The following is a 20,675-nucleotide window of genomic DNA, read 5'->3' as shown; positions in this document are numbered from 1 at the left end:
TCCAAACCTTAACCAGATACCATCTTTAGCTTAGTATTTTCCCAATATGGGTTTTACCCACATATAATTTCACTTTTTTTGGCATGTTAGCTCTCTCTAAGGAGCATCAAATAATAGCAACAAAATTATTGTCAAATAAAGTTGTCTTTAAAGTCATGTCAGTATGACTTTTTGCTTAATTCATTAGTGCATATCTTCAGAAAATAGTATGCATTTCCAATCTAGTTAGGTGGACATACACATGTTTGTGAAGTGTTTTTTGATAAAATAAACAGCTACAAAACCAAGAATCATCAGCGATGCTCTCAAAACTACAAGAGTGATACAAGCCTCATCACATAAAATTCTGAACTCCCAAGGGGGATGCCATCTTGAATAATCTATAAATAAGCATATATATATATGTAAGATTTATTGGGAGTACCTATATTTAAAGTAACTGAGGAATGTAAGTAGCAGTGTAAAACTGTAATACGTACAGATAATTTTATCACGTTCTGGATTTCCTGGAAAAAGGGAAAAAAATAAACAGTTTTACCAGCCAGACATGATTTCTCTCCTTAAATCTTTACTAGCCAGCTAAAACAAACTCATCAGATTTACAGTCAATAGAATCTGAAAAACTCTGTGAATTCCCATTGATAAACCTTACAACTAAAACAAAAGCTAAAATGTTTTGATAAAAACTAAAAACAATACTTCATAATATTAATGTCTGCATAAAGCTATTCTTTTTTATAACAATGACATGGACGGGGGAGAGGGACATATTATGCAGCCGCTTTATTTTCAGTTTGAACCCTCTCTCCTTTGTCTTTCTCGAAACACTAAGTACTGTTTAATACTCAGAATATACACATGAACTAGTAAATCCTATCAAATACAATTTTATGGATGAGAACAGGAGACAGACTGTTTCCTAAGTGGGGCCTAATCCTGGGATCAAGTATAACCTGGTATTCCTTGTATCTGTTTTTCAGAAGTGTCTGCTACCAAAAAATTAAGACCTACAGGACTGCTGAATGTTTTTCAAGCTATACTAACACATATATTGGGTAAAGATAGTAACTGTTAAACAGCAACCACAGGCCTTACTCCCCACTCGAAACTTAAAAACACATGTCCTAACCTTAGCCATAGGAAACTTCTAGCTTGTGACTTCCCAGTAGGTGGAAGTTGTGAGGTCTAAAGTTTTCTTGAGAGACCACCTACTGTCTCTTGATGTTTCACTCCATCAAAACATGATGCATACTTAGCAATTCATGACACTAATTCATTTTCTTGACAAGAACAGAGTTAAAAGAATTACCCTCTTTAAGGAACGAATCCTATTCACCATGGGGAAACTACTTTATACCTAGCGAATTAAATCAGTATGCAGTCCCTTTTCCCACAGACATAACCAGGTGAGAAAGACAATGTGCCTCCCAGAATAATTTCTTCTACAACTCTAACAAGAATGACAGACCCAGAATGACTTTCCCACAGTTACCATGACAGCTTACAGAGCGTATAAGCATCAGCTATAGTGATGCTCGAACATAATTTTGTGGCTGCACAAAACAGTCACAACAGGCTCAGTAGCTGCAATTTTACTATTTTAGTTTAAATACAACTGATTAGTAACTTTGCAGTCTCTGAAGGCCTATGAAACTACTCAAGAGCTGTTGCCAAGTGCTACTCTGAAAAGTACGTAGCTAGATGCTGATTTTTTTGGTGTGATTAATGAAGTCAGCAGAGTATCAGAGGGCAATAGAAACAGTAACACATTTAACTACAATCATGAATTATACCTGTCTATAATCAAATGGAGACTTCATAATGATCACTGACGCCCAGATTTAGTAAAATATGAACTATCTGTTTCCTGAATGTAAATGACCTTAAGAATAGTTTTAAATTACTTGTGAATTGGACCTCAGAAAGCACCATCAAGGAGCAAAACACAGTTTGCAACATTCTTTATCAAACAGGTGGTTGTATTTTTTCCTTTTACATATTACATTTTACATTTGCTTTTACTTACTACACAGTTTATTTTCACAGGCATCCCCTTTTCCACAATTACTGCACGATCTTCCTTCTATATATGGTCGTCTTGGAAAATTACCACTACAAAGGAAAAAGCAAAGTTTCATACATAGTTTTAAATGATTTGTTAAATTTCTTAAATAATTTGTTGATGTAAATAGACTGAAAATACAATGAATTGCTGACAACTCATTAAAAATCTCAGAATAATTTTGAAATCTTTCATTTCATTTTCATTGTTCTGTCCTGTGAAACAAAAGAGCTTAAAAAGCTATTATTTTTCTTATGGGAAAATACTCAGGCTTTTTATTCAAATTTTACATTGGTATATGGACTACTAAACCAGAATGTTCTGGATGAAGCTTGGTTTTAATTGAGGAAAAATGAGGATTTTAGAATGGAAAATTCTGAAGCTGACACACTCCCAAATAGCTTAAAACAAACTATTTAGCAAAAAAAAGAAATCTTGTGAGCTACTTACTGGTGAATTATAACCTTGAGAAACAAGACCTTCATTCCACAAAACGCAAATGTCTAAGAGTAAGTATGCAGTCTTAGCAACGACACTGGGATCCTTACATGCTTTAGCACCTCATCCAAGTGGAGCAGGAGGGTTTAAGTATGAAGATCAGCCTGCAGTACTTACCACTGCATATTCTCAGAAAGGCTCCTTATACATACAACTGCTGAAAATGACAATGCAGATACTATCATCCTGACTGCCTATACTATACCACTGGGTAATGGGAAGCACATTATCCAGTTTATGCTGCATCCATTCAAAAAGATGACACAATGCTATGTTTTCTAGCCTAATCCTGGGAACACAGGAACAGATTTAGTCCCCTCAAAGGGCTGTGGGCTATTATAATTAGTTTTCTTTGTCACTCTACTCACCTCAGTAGCGGGTACTATGGAGATTTTTCCTCAAAGGAGATAATTTGCACCAAGACGGGTGATAATTTTTTCAGGATTCCAAGTCTCTATTTACACCCTGTATCATCTTCTATATTTATAAACAAAAGCTATGCACCAGGCATAGAGATCTAAGAGTTGGTATAATTTTGTTGTAGAAGATGGAGGGAGAACACCCCAAAAGATTACATGCAACTTGCGACTACTCTTCTTTGAAATGTCTTTTATATACATTTACACACAGTTGGCCTGAGTCTTATCCCAGCAGCATCTACAGTGGCATATTGCAACAACATGCCCTGACAACCAGTCCAGGCAGTAATAAAATAGGAAGGGGAATCTTCTGATCCCACAAATCGAACATAAGCTTTGAACTTGTCAGAGAAGAGCAGGAAAGAGAGTTGTGAATATACATATATATATATCTCTCTCTCAAAAATATAAAGTTACAGGTTAAGTAACATATCTTTTGGGTGATTGTCCATACATACATTCACAGCATGGGTGATTCCAAACAGTAGCCCATAAGGTTATCTTAAAAAGGGTCTCAGAATCCAGAATAAGAAAGGCTGAAGGACAAAGCATTGCTTCTAGAAGCTCTGGCGAGAGCATAATGCCTTATAAAAGGGTGTGAAAGCAGACCCAGTTGGTGACTGCGCACATTTCAACTGCAGGAATGCAATACAAAGCAGCCACAGATGTTGCATGAGCTGCAATCCAGCAAGTCTTTCTTGGTATCAAAGGCTTCCACTGTAACTGATAATTACATTATTACTTCACACAGTTCATAATCCACTGTGAAATCCTCTTCGAGAAGACTCACAGAACTCAGCCACAGATCCAGAGAGATGAAAGGCCTTGTCTTTTTCTCTGACAGGCCCTATCTTGTCATTACAAATGAGTAAATCTATCTATCTATCCGTATATCTACAGATTGGTTAACAGCTAGGTTGTAGAGTGCTGCCTCATTGAGAAGGTGTAAGGAATGGGAAAAAAAGGCACAAATTAACTTCTGGAGAGAGAAAAAAAGCCACTCTCTCAAGGAACTTCAGGTGGTTTCTGAAGACTACATTACTTAAATGAAATAAAATACAGGGGAGACTATCATAGGGGCTTCAATTTCACTTGTCTTGCTGGTTTAGGCCACAGAAACTACAAGCTATCTTTATGAAAGGTGACATTATTGTCTTTTATGTTTTGCTCTCATTACTACTGTTTCATTTGCTTCTGACAGCTAGTGAGTATTGAGCTGACATCTTCCATGGTTTTATAGGTGACCACCTTTTTCCCATGTGTATCACTTCATATTTACTTACAGTGATTTTCATTTACCACTTTACTGACAAACCACTGAGGTTCTCTAACACTGTAAACTCCCACAGCTGCTTCAGGAGAAACCGAGTCCTAAAAATGGCAGATACAGCCACCTATCAGGCACAGGATGTCACTTATCTTTCTAATGAGGTAGTGGAGACCTGGAAGGTCATAATCATGGAGAGGTACAATAACTAAAAGGTAATGAGATGTTATTCATATTCCCAAAGCATAGAAGTATCATGGATTATCATTTTTTCTTACAACAGAAGAACTGAGAGGCATCGAGTGAAGTTGGGACAAGGAGGTAGTTTTTACACATCTGTTGAAAGCCATGGCACATCCCTTGTTCTGAGGATGCCATGATCTGCTGAACACGAAAATAGGGATATCCTGTCCCTGACAATATCCAGGACCTCAACGAATCCTCTTTTGATGTGAAAAGGTAAAGTGACAGCATTTGGATCGACAGCACTTAAAACTCACAAAATAAGACAGATATGAAAGAAGGTATCTTGCTGTTTAAAGGCACCTCATTATTTTTAACAGTGTTGGGATAACCTCAACCACTACAAATCCTAATCTGAAACTGTAAATACAGCTGTTCTAATTCTGTAAGATTGGAATGTATCACCTTCAACTCACAACAGAAAGCAATTATAAAGTCCTTTGCTCTAAAATAAGTGGAAACTTACAACTCCAAAACCAGGAGAGGTTACAAGTAGACTTAAGATAAAGACTCCTCAAGAATAGTAAAATAGAAGCACAAATAAGAGCAACAGTCTGAACTGAACTGAATAAATCTTTTCAATGACACCTACAGTCCATCTATCTGTGATGGTATTTGGTATTCCTAACCACTTTCTAATACAATCATCCTGGTAATTTTGATATACCATTTCCAAATATGTGAGAGAAAATTGAGCATGAAGATGGAAGACTTTCAGTTGGGATATATGATTTGCATGCATTAAACTAGTTTCCCTAGAAGTCAATGTATGATTAATCACCATCTCCTCCTATGAAAGACAAATGAAATGAACAGACTTTAAACAGGAGAAGAAAATAATTCGAAAAGGGTTTGGAATGGGAAACAGAGCTGCCACATGCTAGTGTCTAACAAGGCATTTTAAAGTGTCTCAACAGTGACTTCCTTCATAGTGTAGAGTGGAAACTATGTGATTTCAAAATGACTTGAGCATCATAAACATGTGAATATTGATTTGTTTTGGAACAAGCTGGAACTCTCAAATGGAGATCCTCTGGTATGTCTCCCCAGGGCTGGTGAGTGCAAACTGTACAGGGTACCTAAAAAACAATGCTAGCATCCAACCTCAGACACCAGTGTTTCACTGGATCCACTGAATCCAGTTCAGACTGATAGCCTGCCTTCACGCAGCAGTGCTGTGAAGGCTCCAGAAACTGTCAGATATCAGGATTTTTCTGTCATCGTGTAAATGTCACAGCACCCTGTACGCACATAATGCATACAACTCTTAGTAATTTGGTAGTTGCAGCTGATACAGTATCTTGTAAACTGATAATCACCACAGTATCTAGCTAGTGTTTCCTTCAGGTTTCAGCAGATTGTTTATATTTCTTGCCTTTAGCCATGATTATCAGAAATGACACCGAGATGAAGTGAGAGAGTGTTCAATTTTTCTAGTTTGGACTTTCTGCCCATGGTACAGAAACTGAAATGCTAAAATAGAAAAAGAAACTAGGTAAATGAAAAAAACTAGGTAAAAGAAAATGACTAGTTGGGAAAGCTCTCTAGGATGGTTGAGAAGAATGTCCAGTAAGCTATGTGACATCCTACTAGAGAGCGCATTTCTAAGATTCTGCTACCCTTTCAAATAGAATACTAAAGACCATCCTAAGGTTCTTCTTAGAGCCAAAGGTTTCTTGGACATAATAGATGAAGATTCACCTACCAAGAGGAAGGTAGGTAGAAGAGATGAGAAGAACAGCATGATAAACAGAGCCTGGTAGCAACGATGTGGCAGCTGTCTTTGGGTATGAGAATGATGACAGAACAGGGCACGTTCCAAAGTAGTGTATGCTTCTCTTTAAACAGGGGGAAGGAAACTCTGGGCATCTCAGACATGGATGGTCCCAGCAGAATACCTTCAGAAAAGGTCTACAGAAGGACTACACTGTAAAACTGCTACACTGAATAAAGTAATTTTGGCAAGGTGGTCCTTAAATTGGTGCATCCCCAACTCTGAAAAGAAACTGCTATCTAGCAGGGTAACTGAGCACTAAGAGTCCAAACCTCAAGAAGGAGTCATGATGGTCAAGTTGGAAAAGGCTGTTCCAGTATCTGGTGTGTGGTGAGGTCTGGTGGCAATCATAGAATCATAGAATCGTTTAGGTTGGAAAAGACCTTTAAGATCATCCAGTCCAACCATTAACCTACACTACCAAGTCCACACTAAACCAATCAAGGGTAGACTAGAATGCTAAGGTTTACCTCTTTTTTCAGACAGTTTAGAAAGGAAAAGGCTGTTAGAAGATGGTCTGTCTGCTCTAACTCCGCTTGTCTCTGTGGTGACGTAAAGATGAGTGTTCGTTGTATCAAGCAGTGGAAAGAATAACAATGGCATGTTAGACCTCATCTTGGACAGCTATTCAGCTTAGCTACCAGTTCTCCAGGATATGCAGAACAGCACAGCAAACCCCAACATGGTACGTTGTTACAGATTAAAAAAGAGTCAAGTGATAATGATTTACAGACCCCTGTTATGTCAATTAGTCATTATTCTGAATTGGCAACTGGAAATATTTTACTTCACATTTTAAAAAGAAAACAACAAAGTTCCATAGCCTAGCAAGTTTCAAAATAACAATTCAAGTACAGGTCCAGTTTTGGGCTACACGGAGGAAGATGGACAGAGCTCAATGAAATTTTTAGTTCAGGCTAATCGAACTCCCCAACAGTGTCCCAGGTTTGCTAGAAGAAAAATTAAAAACAATTGTCATGCAAGCTCACAAGCTATGTATGTTTTAAAAATGACAAACAGGTTGCATATGCACGTGCTTGATTATAGACTGTGCATTACTATGAGACAAAATATATTAAAACTATCTGCCTCTGTTTTCAAACTCCTCCTGCTTTAGGAAGAGCAGGGGCTGGGGCCTATGTTTTTTCAGAATATCAATTTAAATGTAAAATCACATGTTGCAGTTAGCTTTTTCTTACATTCATCATTTACTTTTTTCTAATACTTAATGAACATTTGGTATAATCACAGCTATTAAATGGGCAAGAAATTATATGTAGTTTTACCTTTACTCAGTTACACAAAAAGGAAAAGCACCTGATCTAAAAACTGTGCTATTATTTCTATTTCTAAAGATTTTTTTTTTTTAAAAAAAGAAATACAGTGTAAAAAGCTAATGCGCATTAAAAAAATGTACAAAACTGCAAGAGGTAATTCCAGCTCTGACAGCAGTTGCCTGCAGCAACTTTCTCATTTCTTCTGTTTCATATGAAAAAGAAATCAATGAAGTGGAGCATGAGCTAAGTTTGGGATTTGTTTGCTTATGATTGGCACAGAATGACATTTATCAGTAAAGTTAACAGATTAAAGAACTGAACAAGTACATGTTCTAATGCTCATGGCTCTCTTGGTAACTGAATTAGTCAACCACTGTTTTCTCTGATTGCATTTACAGACTACCAATAAATAAAGAACCCAATTTACTTTCAGCTAAATGTCATTACAATTGCTTTCATTTTTTTTAACATTTAAACCAGCAACTTACCTTGGTGAATAGTTGCAAACAAAATTCGCTGCATTTCGTATTCCTGCAACTTCCTTACAAAGAGTAACAGCACAGCCAATTTTATATGAATAGTCCCAAACAACCTAAAGAAACCCAGTTTTAAAAAATATTAAAAACTACACTCAACGGTTACCTAGTCTAGTATCTAGAAAGCTTCCGTTATTTTCAGGTATCCTACATATTATTTTCATTTTGTAACATCTTACCTGTTTATTCATTTTAAAAAATTGCTAGTGAGTGAGCTTTTGAAGATGAACTTTTAAATATTAACTCCTCAAGATGAAGTGACCTATGCTGCAAGTTTCCAGAATCTTCTACAGAACAATTTCAGTAACAGTCACTGACTTTCTGATCCAGGAGTAAATTCCAAGGAACAAAAGGGAAATCAGTGGCAACTACCCAACAGCTCCTTTAATTAATGTCAACATTCAGAACTCAGAGGCAAGAAGGGCTTCTCCTGTGTGCTAGAAGTGGTCTGGCTGATTACTACTGTAAACTTATGTCTGAAAGCACTGCACATTTTCAGACTAACCAGTGTTATCCACCATACTTAAGAGAAGATGGTTTACTATCACAGTTTGAGCATCCTCTGCTTTTTCTTGGAGATTCTTCCTATATGTTCTGCATATGAATAATCAAACTGTACTGAATTCAGGTAAAAACGTTTAACTATATACCTAGAACATCTGGATGATCATACATTCCACATCTGGAAAACTCAAGACGTAGTGGATTACTTTCAGTATCTCCTCAGTATGAACGGTACAGGCCTCAGACTGACAAACTTATTTGACATCCCCATAAGTTCTACCTCTTCAACTAACTGCAAGAAGTGGTTATGTTCAGAAGACATAAGGCCCTTAATGTTTAATGTGGTGTCACCCAAATCCTCATATAAGGTCTAAGCATTTCAGAGGCCTTTATGGAACAGTTTCATGTGGTTTTTGGAGATTTCTACAGGTCTAGACAGCCTATCCATTGACGATTTGTAAATTTTACCCCTTTTCAGTTTTGTGTCTGAGCCTTCAAGACCATGATGGCTCCTGGATCACACAGGGTCTTTGCTCATCAACTCTGAAGAAATATGTACTTCTACATGTTCACTGGTGTTTAGCCCATGTACTCTGCTTGTTTTTTCCAGTGATTAATTCCCTTTGTAATCCTGCCTGAAATGGGTGAACACGTTGATAAAACTTAACTATGTGTAACAAGAAAGAAGCAAGCAATCTTAATCAGCAGAAGGAAAGCTTAGAAGTGAACATCACTCCAAGAAAAATGTGCAAAAACCTCCAGAATTCTACGTAGACAAGGTTGAACAGCAAATATTAAGATGCTGGGAACTACCTTGTTATGTAACTTTTTATAATTTATTATGCCAGAGCAAAAATGAAAAATACTTTCCCAAGACATTGTCTAGTTCTAATCTTCTAAAGATTTATTGCCCAATAAACAGCAAAACTTAAATCCTCCAGTCTTGCTTTTGAGTTTGTTACAGGCAGAACAAGAGGCAGGAAACAATAATTAACACTTGAGGAGAAATACATGAGAAAAGACATAAAAAGAGGTGTAAAAAGTCTCAAAACAGAAAATGCTTTGTAAATGATTCCGGTAACTTGAAGAATTTTCATTTCACAATCCAAAGACAAAGAGAGTCCACTCAAAAAGAACTGCACAGCTACCATTGTGTCTGGTAACAGTCTCACTTTAAGTATACTGCACAGTATTTTCATCTGTAATTTGCACAAAGTACAGTCTAAGCATCTGTGACTACTGAGATAAGAAATTAAACAGTCACTTTTACTAGCTAAGATCTGACTTGACATTAAAATTATCTTCTGTTTTAGATCAGTGAAATATTATGTGTTTGGTCATAGATGAAACTAATTCTACTGCAAGGCTTATTTTTTAAGCATGGGGAAGAGTAAATCCATTTAAAATAATAAGTGTTCAAAGAAACACTTTACTTTCTCAGCAGAATTAACTTTGTCAGAATTACCACTCAGAAATATGTCATAAATTGCCTCTTTTGTTGCTGATGCTCTTTTTTTTCCCCCTTCCTTTTTTACAAGATTTGTAAAGAATACAATTTACTTTGGCTGGATTTTCTCCTCCTGTTAAAATTTCTACTAAGAAGTTCCCACAGACATTCTGCAATGTGATAATAATACTGTGATTATTTTGAACAGCATCTCCAAACTTACAGAATTCAGAACTGTGTGGCCCTGCAGCTAGAAAACTTGAAATTATTACTTCATAAAGTTAATGTAGAATGAAACAATGGAGTGAGGTTTTCAGTGAGTCAATAGTGTGGACAAGAAGAACGGATTATTACTATTATACAAGACTATACAAAACAAAGAGGTGAACCAGTGCAGGGGTAACTGGCAGTACAGCCATTGCTTGAGATTACAGAAGACAGTAAGCTGTCAGTCACTACAAACCATATATACAACTCTGTATTATTTACAGACCCTACTGATTCTTCTGGTAGGCACTATACAGGACATTTTACTGAAGGTAACTCTTACCTGAATGTAATGACCACAAACCTTAGTACATTTCTGCACTGCAAAAGTATAGAATGCAACCTCATCATACCACGATTTAATGGCATCAGCAACATAGAATGCTTGATGACTTCCAACCCAAATATTCTCTCCAATAGATGTGAAATTAGGATGGCACTGATGTTTCCTACTTAAGTATACGTTATGTTCAAAAATGCATTTATGTGCCCATGCCCTCGCAGTCCTTGCCAAAGCTGCATCCCAAGTCTGCAAAACAAGAAAGGTGAAACGGTTGTGCAATGTTAAGTTGCAGAGAGATCTTAAACAATCAGATAAAACCAGTCAGACAGTAAAGTACAGATAGAAATCATAGCTGGAGCTTCATAAAGAAATACTTTCCCTTATTTAGGCAAGTACCCGTGGTTTATTTTCATTGACTTTTCCCGTTGCAGCACAGAAATATGACTTAATTTCACTAGATGAGTTTTTTCCCCCTTCGTTGTTGAAAATTAACTTTGTAACAGCATTTGCTAGCAACTGAAAAGATGTTTGAAACGCACTTTTATCTTCAGATAAAAAATTACTGTCACATTAATTAAACATGAAACTTTTTTGGGGTTTTTTTGTTGTTGTTGAACAGGTCATTAAGGATTTCTATTTGGTACACAGAAATTAATTCAAAGTAAAAATGCACAGCTACTGTAATTCAGATGTACAAATATTTTAAGTATTTTTAAGAGAGCCCCCAGAAACAAATACTTATTCCTCCTACAGTAAAGCTTTAAATACACATTGGAGCATTTTACAAAGACAGCTTCATGAGGTAAACAGGCCAATGTTTGGCCAGTAACTCATTCTGCTACCTCTTTGCAGTCTGTCACTGTTAACACAACTTCTGGTTCCTGAACGTGAACAATCGTTGGTATTTGTCTTCCAGTCATGATTGTTATTCAGCAAGTTTCTCCTACCATTAAAACACCTAGTTTTATGTCTTACATAAAAGATCCTGTGTTTTATTGCCTACGTTTATTGGTGTTTGTACATTTCAGTTCACTCTTAGTCTCTACGTGGATCTTACAATAACTCCACTGGCTGCTGTCGCGAATGGGTGATTTAGATCACTTAAAGAATCACTGTCAAAGGTATTAGCAAAAATGGTTTTAATATGATATTGTACAAGTGCAACTTAACTTCTGGATCAGTCCTGCTGATGGACTATTGCTTCTTCCTAAGGAGAAATTCCTTGGGGTGAAACGTGAACATCTTCAGCTGCCCTGTGTCACTGCATCCTTGTACTGCATGCCTGTCATTTCTAGACTCACCTGTCTACAATGGACTCACTATAACATTTCCTATCAAATAAACGTGATATTTGAACACAAAGCAGTGATACCATTATTGAAAGCTAACTCCGAAACTTAGCTAACATCCTATCAGGCCAAGATGTTTTTGTAAGCTGGCAAGTAAAGAACACTTAACCATCCCTAATCCGAACAACAAACGTTCCGTATCCTTTAACCAAAGACATCCCGGAGCAACTAGACCTTGAAGAAGTACTGAGAAACTGATAAAAGGGAACATCCTACCCCAGCAGGTGCCGGAAAAACTGGACGATTGCTGAAAAACAGTAACTGGAGGAAAGGTAATTCCGGCAGGGGGAGATCGCGACCACCGACTCAATTTAGGACCAAAAGGATTCGTCCCCCAACACCCATAAGGAGCATGCGTGCTCATTTACATAGCAAAAGAGGCTAAATAGAATACAGTTGACCAATAGCAGACAGGATGGTAATTACTAACAAATCATCGTAAAAAGAATCATTACTACCTCTGTAAGTTTTGTGTACAAATAAGGCGCATAAAGTCTCGTTTGGTGTGCTAGTTTCCACCCAGCACTCATCTCTGCGCAGCAATGAAATAAAATCGCTATCTCGACTCAGTGCGTGGATTGGATTTTTGCACACCGGGTAAGGAACTCCCTTCGTGAGACACCACCACCCCGGCCGCCCTGCCCGGGGATCACCAGGGGACCCCTGGCCGGCTGTCCCACCCCAGTCCCCCCTCCGCGGGGCTCTGGAGCCCCCCGTGCCCCCACAGGCCTGTCCCTACCATGTACCGCATGTTGCTGGCGGCTGGCTGGACCTGGGCGCGGAGGCCGTTGTGCACACGCACGCAGGCCTCCATGAAGGCCTCATCCGTGATGCTCGGCAAGGCCGGCAACTGCCCGGCCGCGGCCCCCAGCACCAGCCACAAAGCCAGCAGGGCCGCCCACCGCCTCATGGCCCCCGCTGCCGGGGCCTCGCCGGAGGGGCCGCCGCCCACCCCGGCCTCTCTTCCAGAACCTTCTCCGCCAGGGAACGGCCCGCCGGGGGCGGGAGCGGCGTGGAGAGAGGCGGCCGCCGGGGGGCGCTGTGTCGCCGGGCGGGGAGCGGGCGGCTCTCCCTCGCGCGGGGCGGCGGCTCGCTGGCGGGGGGGCGGCGGCCATGGTGCTGTCGGCGCTGCAGCAGGCGGTGGTCTCGGTGGTGCTGGTGCTCTGCGTCTTCGTCGTCATGCCCAGGATGTTCGGAGGAGGAGGAGGAGGAGGAGGAGGAGGAGGAGGAGGGGGGCGGGTCGGCCGGTCTGCGCGGAGCGGCAGGGCCGGCCCCGGCCATTACGATCCCCGTCAGCACCGCAGAGGTAGGAGCCGCGGCGGTGCCCGAGGCCGCGCTGCGCTTGGGGTTCCCTGCGGGAGCCGCTCGGCGTCGGTCCCTGCCTCGGGCGGGCTTGAGGGGAGCCGCCGGCAGCGGAGGGGGCCGTGCTGAGGCTCGCCTTCGTCTGGCGGGCGGGCTGGGTGCTTTACAGCGCCTGTGAAGGGGGAGGCCTTGTCCGAGCTGGCCTGTGCGCTCCCACCTCCCCGCCTTAAACCCCCCCCCCCCCCCCTTTATGTTCTGCTTTTCATAGAATCGTGTGGGTTGGAAAAGACCTTTAAGATCATCAAGTCCAACCATTAACCTAACGCTACCATTTCTAGTTCATTACTGGGTTTTGTCCGTGCTGTCTTAAGCAAATGACTTTTAAACGCAGGTAACACCTTGTTACTGGAAGCGTATCCTCTTGGGGCAGTTTAACCGATAAACGCCTGCGGGGGCACAGTTACTCTGACAGATGAGTAGCTGTGAGGTGTCAGAGGGAAGAAGAAACTCACTGCGCATGTTGGAATTGCAATAAGGAAGCCAGGTGTTACTGTTAGTAAACACTAATGCAGAATTGTGTGGGATTTGTCAGGTAGTGTATTGGAAGGAGTCCAAGACGTGTGTTTAGAAAAGTTACCACTGAATGGGCTAGAGAGCTTACTGCTTATTATAAAGTTTGAGTAGTATAAATACATGTTAACCTATGTCAGTGTACGTCAGCTGAGGATTTAGCTCAAGGTCCAAAGGTCCACTTTCATCCTGGAAAATAGCAAAAAGCCTGCGTTCTTGATGTAGCTCTGTGATTCATTGATGATGCCTTCCAAGGCATTGTAAACCAAGAGATAGATAGTTGCTGTAATTCTTCAAATTATGTGTCTGTGCTTTTCCCTGGGAGGCAGAAAAAGTGAGGCTTGAGCTGCTGCCATGTTCTTCCCAGCTGATGTCAAACTTACTTCTTAAGCTGTAGCCTGGCCTCTTTTGCTTGATTACTTTTAATTGATATGGTAGTTGTCATTTCCTATAGATCAAAATTCTTGTAAAACCAAACCTTAAAAAAAGCAATACTTCACATGCCTCTGATTCCACTGATGTATTGGCCCAGCACTGCGTAAAATGAATTTCAGGCAGATCTGCTGGTCTCACCTGTCTGGGTTCTTTTCTCCTGTTTAGCCTGTAACTCACTCTGCTGTTTCTTCTGTGGGATAAATTTGGTGCAGGACACTGGACTCCATTAGGATTCAACATCTCTCCGCTGTGCCAGGAAGGTGGTGTTTCCCTTGACCACGTTCTTATTTGTATGACCTGTGGAAATTTTTTCATCTGTGCTATTAGGTATTTTAGTAAATCTCCTCATTTACATTAAAAACAAATAGAACTGAAAGTAAGGAAAAAAGAGTGAGTGCAAACTTAAAACTAGTAATCAGTGGGAAACATTCTGAAAGGAAGAAAACTGTGTGTAAGATAAAATGTGATTCTGCAGTATTAGTAAATCTAAATTTGCTTGTGTTGAAAGGAGAACGTCTGCCTGAACTTGCATTAAATGATTAAGGTAGCTTGAGTTCTGCTTGTATCAGCTAGGGCGTTTAATTTTTTTGTGTAACTGTCCAGTTCTGTTTCGAGTTCCAGTGAGCAAACGTGCAGATAAAAGGTCTACTCCAAATGCACATGTTGCAAATTGATCACCGGCATGTGGAAGAACTCACAGTAAAGTCTGGTATGACTTGACTGCAGAGCTGATAGTAAACTTCTCTACAGTCAGGGTCATCCCTGCAAGTCTGAAAAACTTTTCTGGATGACTCATTTTAGACAATTCTAAAACACTGTTTGAGATCTGTTACCACAAAGTACCAGCTTAGGTTAGCAGAATTAGATTCCTTTTCTCTTGTATTTGGAAGAAGCTGTAGCCAAATAGTTGTTTTCACTGGGAGTTGTAACTTACGTTAATTTTTTTTCTCTACCTGATTGCGGCCATCTCTTGCACAGTCAAGTTATGTTACTGTAAATTCTTGAAATGCCACTGTTTCGGTATTAATTGACAAGGAGTGATTTGCATAATGGTCTTTTGTTTAGGACTTTTTATAGAATGTGAATCTTGTTTTAGCCATACTCAGTTCTGATATATTAAATTATGACGAACTGAATGTTCAAAGGGATTTGAAAGTGTAAGTCTAGGCAGTCAGTTGAGACATCAGTGTAAAACTTCACACCCCCCCCAATCACCTACCTGCTGCCTGTCTCTGCAAGCACCTGCATTCTTTAGCTGATAGCACTGTTTCTCATGTGCATGTCCCATGAACCCCAGATTTAACTACCAAATAACCTAATTTCTAAGTTGAGCAATGACACTGGCTGTTCCTTCATCTGCTCTCTGTTCTGGCAGGCAAATTACATGCAAAAATACTTTAGACTTCCAAGGTTGCATCTCTTTCATGTTGTGTAATCTTTTCCTGCTAAATATTTGATTTGCAGAGGTACAGCACTTCTGAGCCTGTGGGAATATCTACATACACTGAATTTACTGTCAAAATAATGAAAGCAGCAACACAGCATATGCATTTCAACAAAAGGGTTTTTTTTTTTTTTCCTGGGATTAGACAATTCAGTTTCTACTTAACTCCTTTCTTTGTCACAGAGGAGAAATACTAATTTGTAACTGTTGTCGGCATTATCAATAGTTTCCCTGAGTATACTTTAATTTCAAGATTTAAGTTGTTTCTTGTTACATCTACCTTTCTGTGGTTTGCTGTGGGTTTGGCAATGTTGCTGTGAAGGAAGAAACTTAAAACTTGTATCTTAAAGAAACTTAGATACTTAGTTTGAGAGTCTTAGCTTCCTAGATTTAACTTTGCATTCAATTCACGAAAGAGTGATTTTTTTAATTGTTTTTTTGGTAACTTTATTTGGATGCGGGGCTGACCACACCATCTTAGAATAGTGATGAACAAGGATAATCACACAAGAAGAAAACAATTTAATTGCAATTGTGAAACTAATTGGACTCTTAATTTCCTTTCTAACTTTGTTTTCTTTCTCTCAATTTGATTTTTTAAGGTAGTCCTCAGACATTTCATCAAGTTCACCTGAATCCAGGACATTCTGACAGTAATACTTATCAGAGTATTCAACAGATGAGAAATGCAATGGAAAAAGAGATAAAGAGAGAGAGAACAAGAGGAAATGGTAGAGAGTTAGCATTTACCCTCATGCCGTTGTATGCTCTTGGAGTGGGAGTGTTTGCAGCATACAAATTTCTTAAGGTAAGCCATAAGAAAAGCGTTAAACTATTGAAATTAGAAGGAAATGTAACTGGTTTGGTTTTCTTTTTTTTTCCCCAATTCTGAGTGCAGATATATGATTGTCCAAAGGGCATTTCTTGCTCAGTTTGACTTTGAATGTGAGCTCCAGAGTTAAAATTATAGCATATCTGATTCTTCCTCGTGAAGGCTTCTGACTTATCTTTTTTTAGACACTTAAAGAAGCGAGAATTTTACCTCCCTCCCGACCTCAAATAAGAATCTGAGAACCTAAACAGTGCTGTTACCTGAGGCTGTAACTTAAGTCTTATCAGTATTTCACTTCCTTTTCATTCTTCAGAATGAGATTGAGTATGGGAAGGAGATGGATGACTCCTGCAGAGTAGTAGTTTTAGATTAGCAATTAGAATAGCGAGTAGTCTAGACCTTTTATTTGGACTTCTCATTTGGTCATGCAGCTGCAACATAGACTTTCATCCATGAAATGTGATACCTTTTCTACCATTAGTAAATTAAGAAAGGAGAATACATGATCAGTTGTTTGGGTCTGGGGGTTTTTTTGGTGTTTTTTTTTTTTTTTTTAAATACCAGTCTTGATATGTATTATTTATAGTAAGGGATATTACAGCACTTGCAATGCTAAGAGTGCACCTGAAACATTGTTGCTTGCCTTCAGGGAAAAAAACCTTAAACCTGAACAGGAGTGGAGGCAGCGTCTTCATTTCCATAGTCAGTTTCATATCACATCCTATGTGAGAAGAATACAACAGCTTAGCACGATGAACGTAGAGGCTGACCAGTTTGTTTTTAAAAATAACTTTAATTGGGTTGTAAATAAGATTTAAACATCATAACACCCAAAATACTGGTTTTACAACTCTTAACAGTTGCGGGATTGAAATGTAAATATTTTTATAACAGCATCTTTATTACTTTAAGAGAGAAGTTTTACCTTCTAGTTAATGGTAGGAGACTGGATCCAGTAACCTAGAAGGTTCCTTCTGTTCATTTTTGAAAACTGGAGTTGAAGTAGTAACTGCTTTCTTTTATAACTTTTGTTTGTCATGAGTTCATTGCTTAAAATCAGAAGTGTTAGTTTAAGACAGGAAGAAGGCATGGCAGAAAAAAAGTTTAATTAATAGACCACATTTTTGTGGTTGCTATTTACTTTCAGTAAATTTCTAAATGCATTTTTGTTTTTAATACACAAATAGGGATGAATTCTTTTAACATGATTGTGTTTATTAAAGATGAAGTCACATGAAGAAAGTCTCTCCAAAAAGGAAAAAAGTACAGAAGACAAGGCAAAGGAAACGGGTAAGATACCCATTCAGAATGCATATGTTCACCAGAAATGCCTATTTGCTGCTGGAACAAAGGTGCATATTTTCATTGATGCAGTCTATCTAAACGACAACAGTCTTTTAAGTTACTTAAGTGCAGTTAAGAACCTACGAGACCCACTTTGTTATTCTATATATTTGAAACCCTTGTTAGAGGTTTGTTTGAAAACTCCAGATGGTAATATTCATTAAAACACCTGTAGTAATATAGTATGATTCTCTGCCTTTTAATGTCTGATATTTTTCTCACTTAAGACCTGTTTATTTTAATACAGTAGAATAGGATGTTTAAATAGGATACAATAATCCGTAGAATTAATAGGGTATTGAAAAAGGATATAATGATCTGCTTTTGTTTTTTGTTAGAGCATCAGCTTTTAGAACTGGAGCAGCATCTAGCACAAACAGAGAAAATGTTAAATTCTTTATTGACTCAGCTGGATCCACTGTCAAACTGGTGAGCATTTCTAAAACATCTCAGTTAGTATTAGTTTTCTGTAAATTGAAATTCTCCAGAATGTTAACAAAGAGTTCTTAAAATGATCCTTACGTATAAGAAGGGAACAGTGTTTCAGAACCTTCTTTAATTACTTACTGATTCTGTAGCCTTTTGCAGATAATACCTTTTCTGCCATTTGCAGTCTTTTCACAGACGCTTCCCATGTCTTGTTCACCAAACCTAAATGTAGAAGCTCAGACTTACGAGGAAGTTCCTATAGCTTAACAACTTGAACTTTAATGTGAACCAAGGAGAGTAATATCTCAGTAGCATTTGAAAGCCGTTCTGGGAATTAGGTTTGTGGTAGCAGAATGAGTTTCATCTGTTTGATATCATCAGAAGACAAAACTAGTTATTAAGGTATAGCTGCTTATTTTTGTGTTTTGAAAGGAACCTGTTAAGTGATTGTGTGTGTTTTGGGTAACCATAACTTCTTTATTGTGTAAAACAAGGGAATAAGTAATATAACCTCCTTGCAGTTTTAGAGATGTTCTTTCTTTAAGAAGCTAGGGCCTTACCCATCTACTGGAAATAAAAGTATCCATACAGTCCATTTTGTGTAGACTGACATCCTCCATGAAATCTAGTTTAAAACGTGCAGAATTTCATGATTGTTCCTTTAGTGTACTTCTGAAATTAGTATGTGCTGAAACTATTAAGCAGCAAATTCACTGACCAAATTGCCTAAAAAAAATTCTAATAGTGATGGGGAGGAGAGTAAATAAAATCTGAAATAAATGAGAAAAGCCTCTGAACTGTAAAGCTCTGTATTAGGCATTGTTGTCCTCAAAATGGAATTACTTTCGATAATTGTTTCTTTCAGTAGTCATTACTCAACCTTGGCCATTGGGGCTCCAATGTTAGAATTCAGCGACTAGATTATTCAGTAGGTGTAAGTGATGGGCTCTCCACTTCTCAAGGGACAGTTCTCAAAGAAAAGCTTGACCTAAACGTGTTGCTAACTTAACTATGGTATTTATCCACTGAAGGCAATACTGCAATCTTGTGCATTATTATCAAGCACTCACATCCAAGGTAGTCTTTTCAGCTGTTGACACTGTGTTTTTTTTTTTTTTTCTAGTGTTAATGCTTTAGCTTGTGAGCAGAAGGATGAAATAATGACACAGCTCCAATCAATTAGACGGCTGATGAAAGAAAGTGGATTGGATAAATCAGAAAACAAGATGAAAGGTACTTTGATTTCCAGTAGGATAGATAACTAAGTAGTTTATAGTTTAAAAGAATAAACAGATCTTACTATAATAATGTTCAGCTCCTGCATCTTAGGTTATATGTGTGGAATTAATTTTATTCTGGAGGAGTACCATTCTTCTTGTTTGAGGTGTATCTAATTTCAAATTTTTGATATATCATGGTTTTTTTCTTTAAGAATAGGTGCTAAAAGACATTGAACTAGGATATACCACACAGCCACATTCTGCTTTGTTAAACCAGGCTTCTTGAATGTGGGTTCCTGAGCAGTTTGTTAGTATTGGGCTAACTCTAGTCTGAGGATTCCCAGATAGGGACCTCTGAGGCTGTGGGTAATGCTTGCACAATATACTGAACAGCAAATTATGTATTAATTTCAACTGGAGACTTCCAAGAGGTGCATAGTAGTCCAAGAGAAATCCTGTTAAGAATGGTTCACTACAAATTTGGGGAATTTTTTGCATTAGTTCAGTCTTAATAAAAGAGAGAAAACAAACAAACAAACAAATCTACTTCTAAACTGACCCTGGAATTTGGAGCCTTTCTAGTAATTTAAACTTTCATTTTTTTTCTTTTTTTTTTGTGCATTATAAGACGTCAGCCACATTTGTAATGAGAAACTCGAAGATCTCATTCAGTCATTTGCTGAACATTCTCAAGAGAAAGAAGTAGATGACAGAGAAGATGACAGTAATGAAGACTTGCTTGAGGATGTTGATAATGATTACAAAATAGAAGAGCATGAATTATATGATGAATGTGAAGTACATCAGTTTGAGCCAGATGTGGTAGAAGAGCAAGAAATGATACACAAAGATGCCATTGAATCAGAAGAGATGGGATTGAGGAGACGTAATAGATATGAATGAAATCTGCATATGTAAAACTTTCAAAAGATTATGGGTTGTTTTTTGGTTTGTTTTTTTTTTTTTTACAATATTGTATGCACTTTAAACTGTTTTGAATGAAGTTACGTGCACTGCTGTATGCTTTAAAAGAGGGGTGAAATACTGCCTGTGCTCATCTCTCTGTTCTGCAACTGACTTCAATGGCAGCAGAATTTCACTTGGGAAGTTTATATATTTTTTTCTATTTATTTTTTCCTATAAAAATATTTCTGTACTCTGTATATAATGCAC

At 38.4% G+C, this 20,675-nt stretch overlaps 2 protein-coding genes across 2 annotated transcripts; one reads left to right on the top strand and one right to left on the bottom strand.

Moving 5' to 3' along the window:
• Positions 1 to 225: 225 nt before the first annotated feature.
• Positions 226 to 12,836, bottom strand: LOC104038985 (GLIPR1-like protein 2). Its single transcript, XM_075727641.1, has 6 exons — positions 12,666 to 12,836; positions 10,578 to 10,823; positions 8,029 to 8,132; positions 2,027 to 2,112; positions 480 to 506; positions 226 to 380 (listed from the first exon to the last, which is right to left on the bottom strand). The coding sequence occupies exons 1-6, from the start codon at positions 12,834 to 12,836 to the stop codon at positions 226 to 228; spliced, it is 789 nt and encodes a 262-aa protein (XP_075583756.1).
• A 203-nt stretch (positions 12,837 to 13,039) lies between these two features.
• Positions 13,040 to 20,471, top strand: CCDC107 (coiled-coil domain containing 107). Its single transcript, XM_075727936.1, has 6 exons — positions 13,040 to 13,232; positions 16,280 to 16,485; positions 17,733 to 17,799; positions 18,192 to 18,282; positions 19,406 to 19,515; positions 20,131 to 20,471. The coding sequence occupies exons 1-6, from the start codon at positions 13,040 to 13,042 to the stop codon at positions 20,403 to 20,405; spliced, it is 942 nt and encodes a 313-aa protein (XP_075584051.1). The 3' UTR covers positions 20,406 to 20,471.
• The last annotated feature ends 204 nt before the right edge of the window (positions 20,472 to 20,675 follow it).

The sequence above is a fragment of the Pelecanus crispus genome, chromosome 1 (assembly GCF_030463565.1).
Source record: "Pelecanus crispus isolate bPelCri1 chromosome 1, bPelCri1.pri, whole genome shotgun sequence".
NCBI lineage: Eukaryota > Metazoa > Chordata > Aves > Pelecaniformes > Pelecanidae > Pelecanus > Pelecanus crispus.
This window is presented reverse-complemented; position numbering and strand designations above follow the sequence as displayed.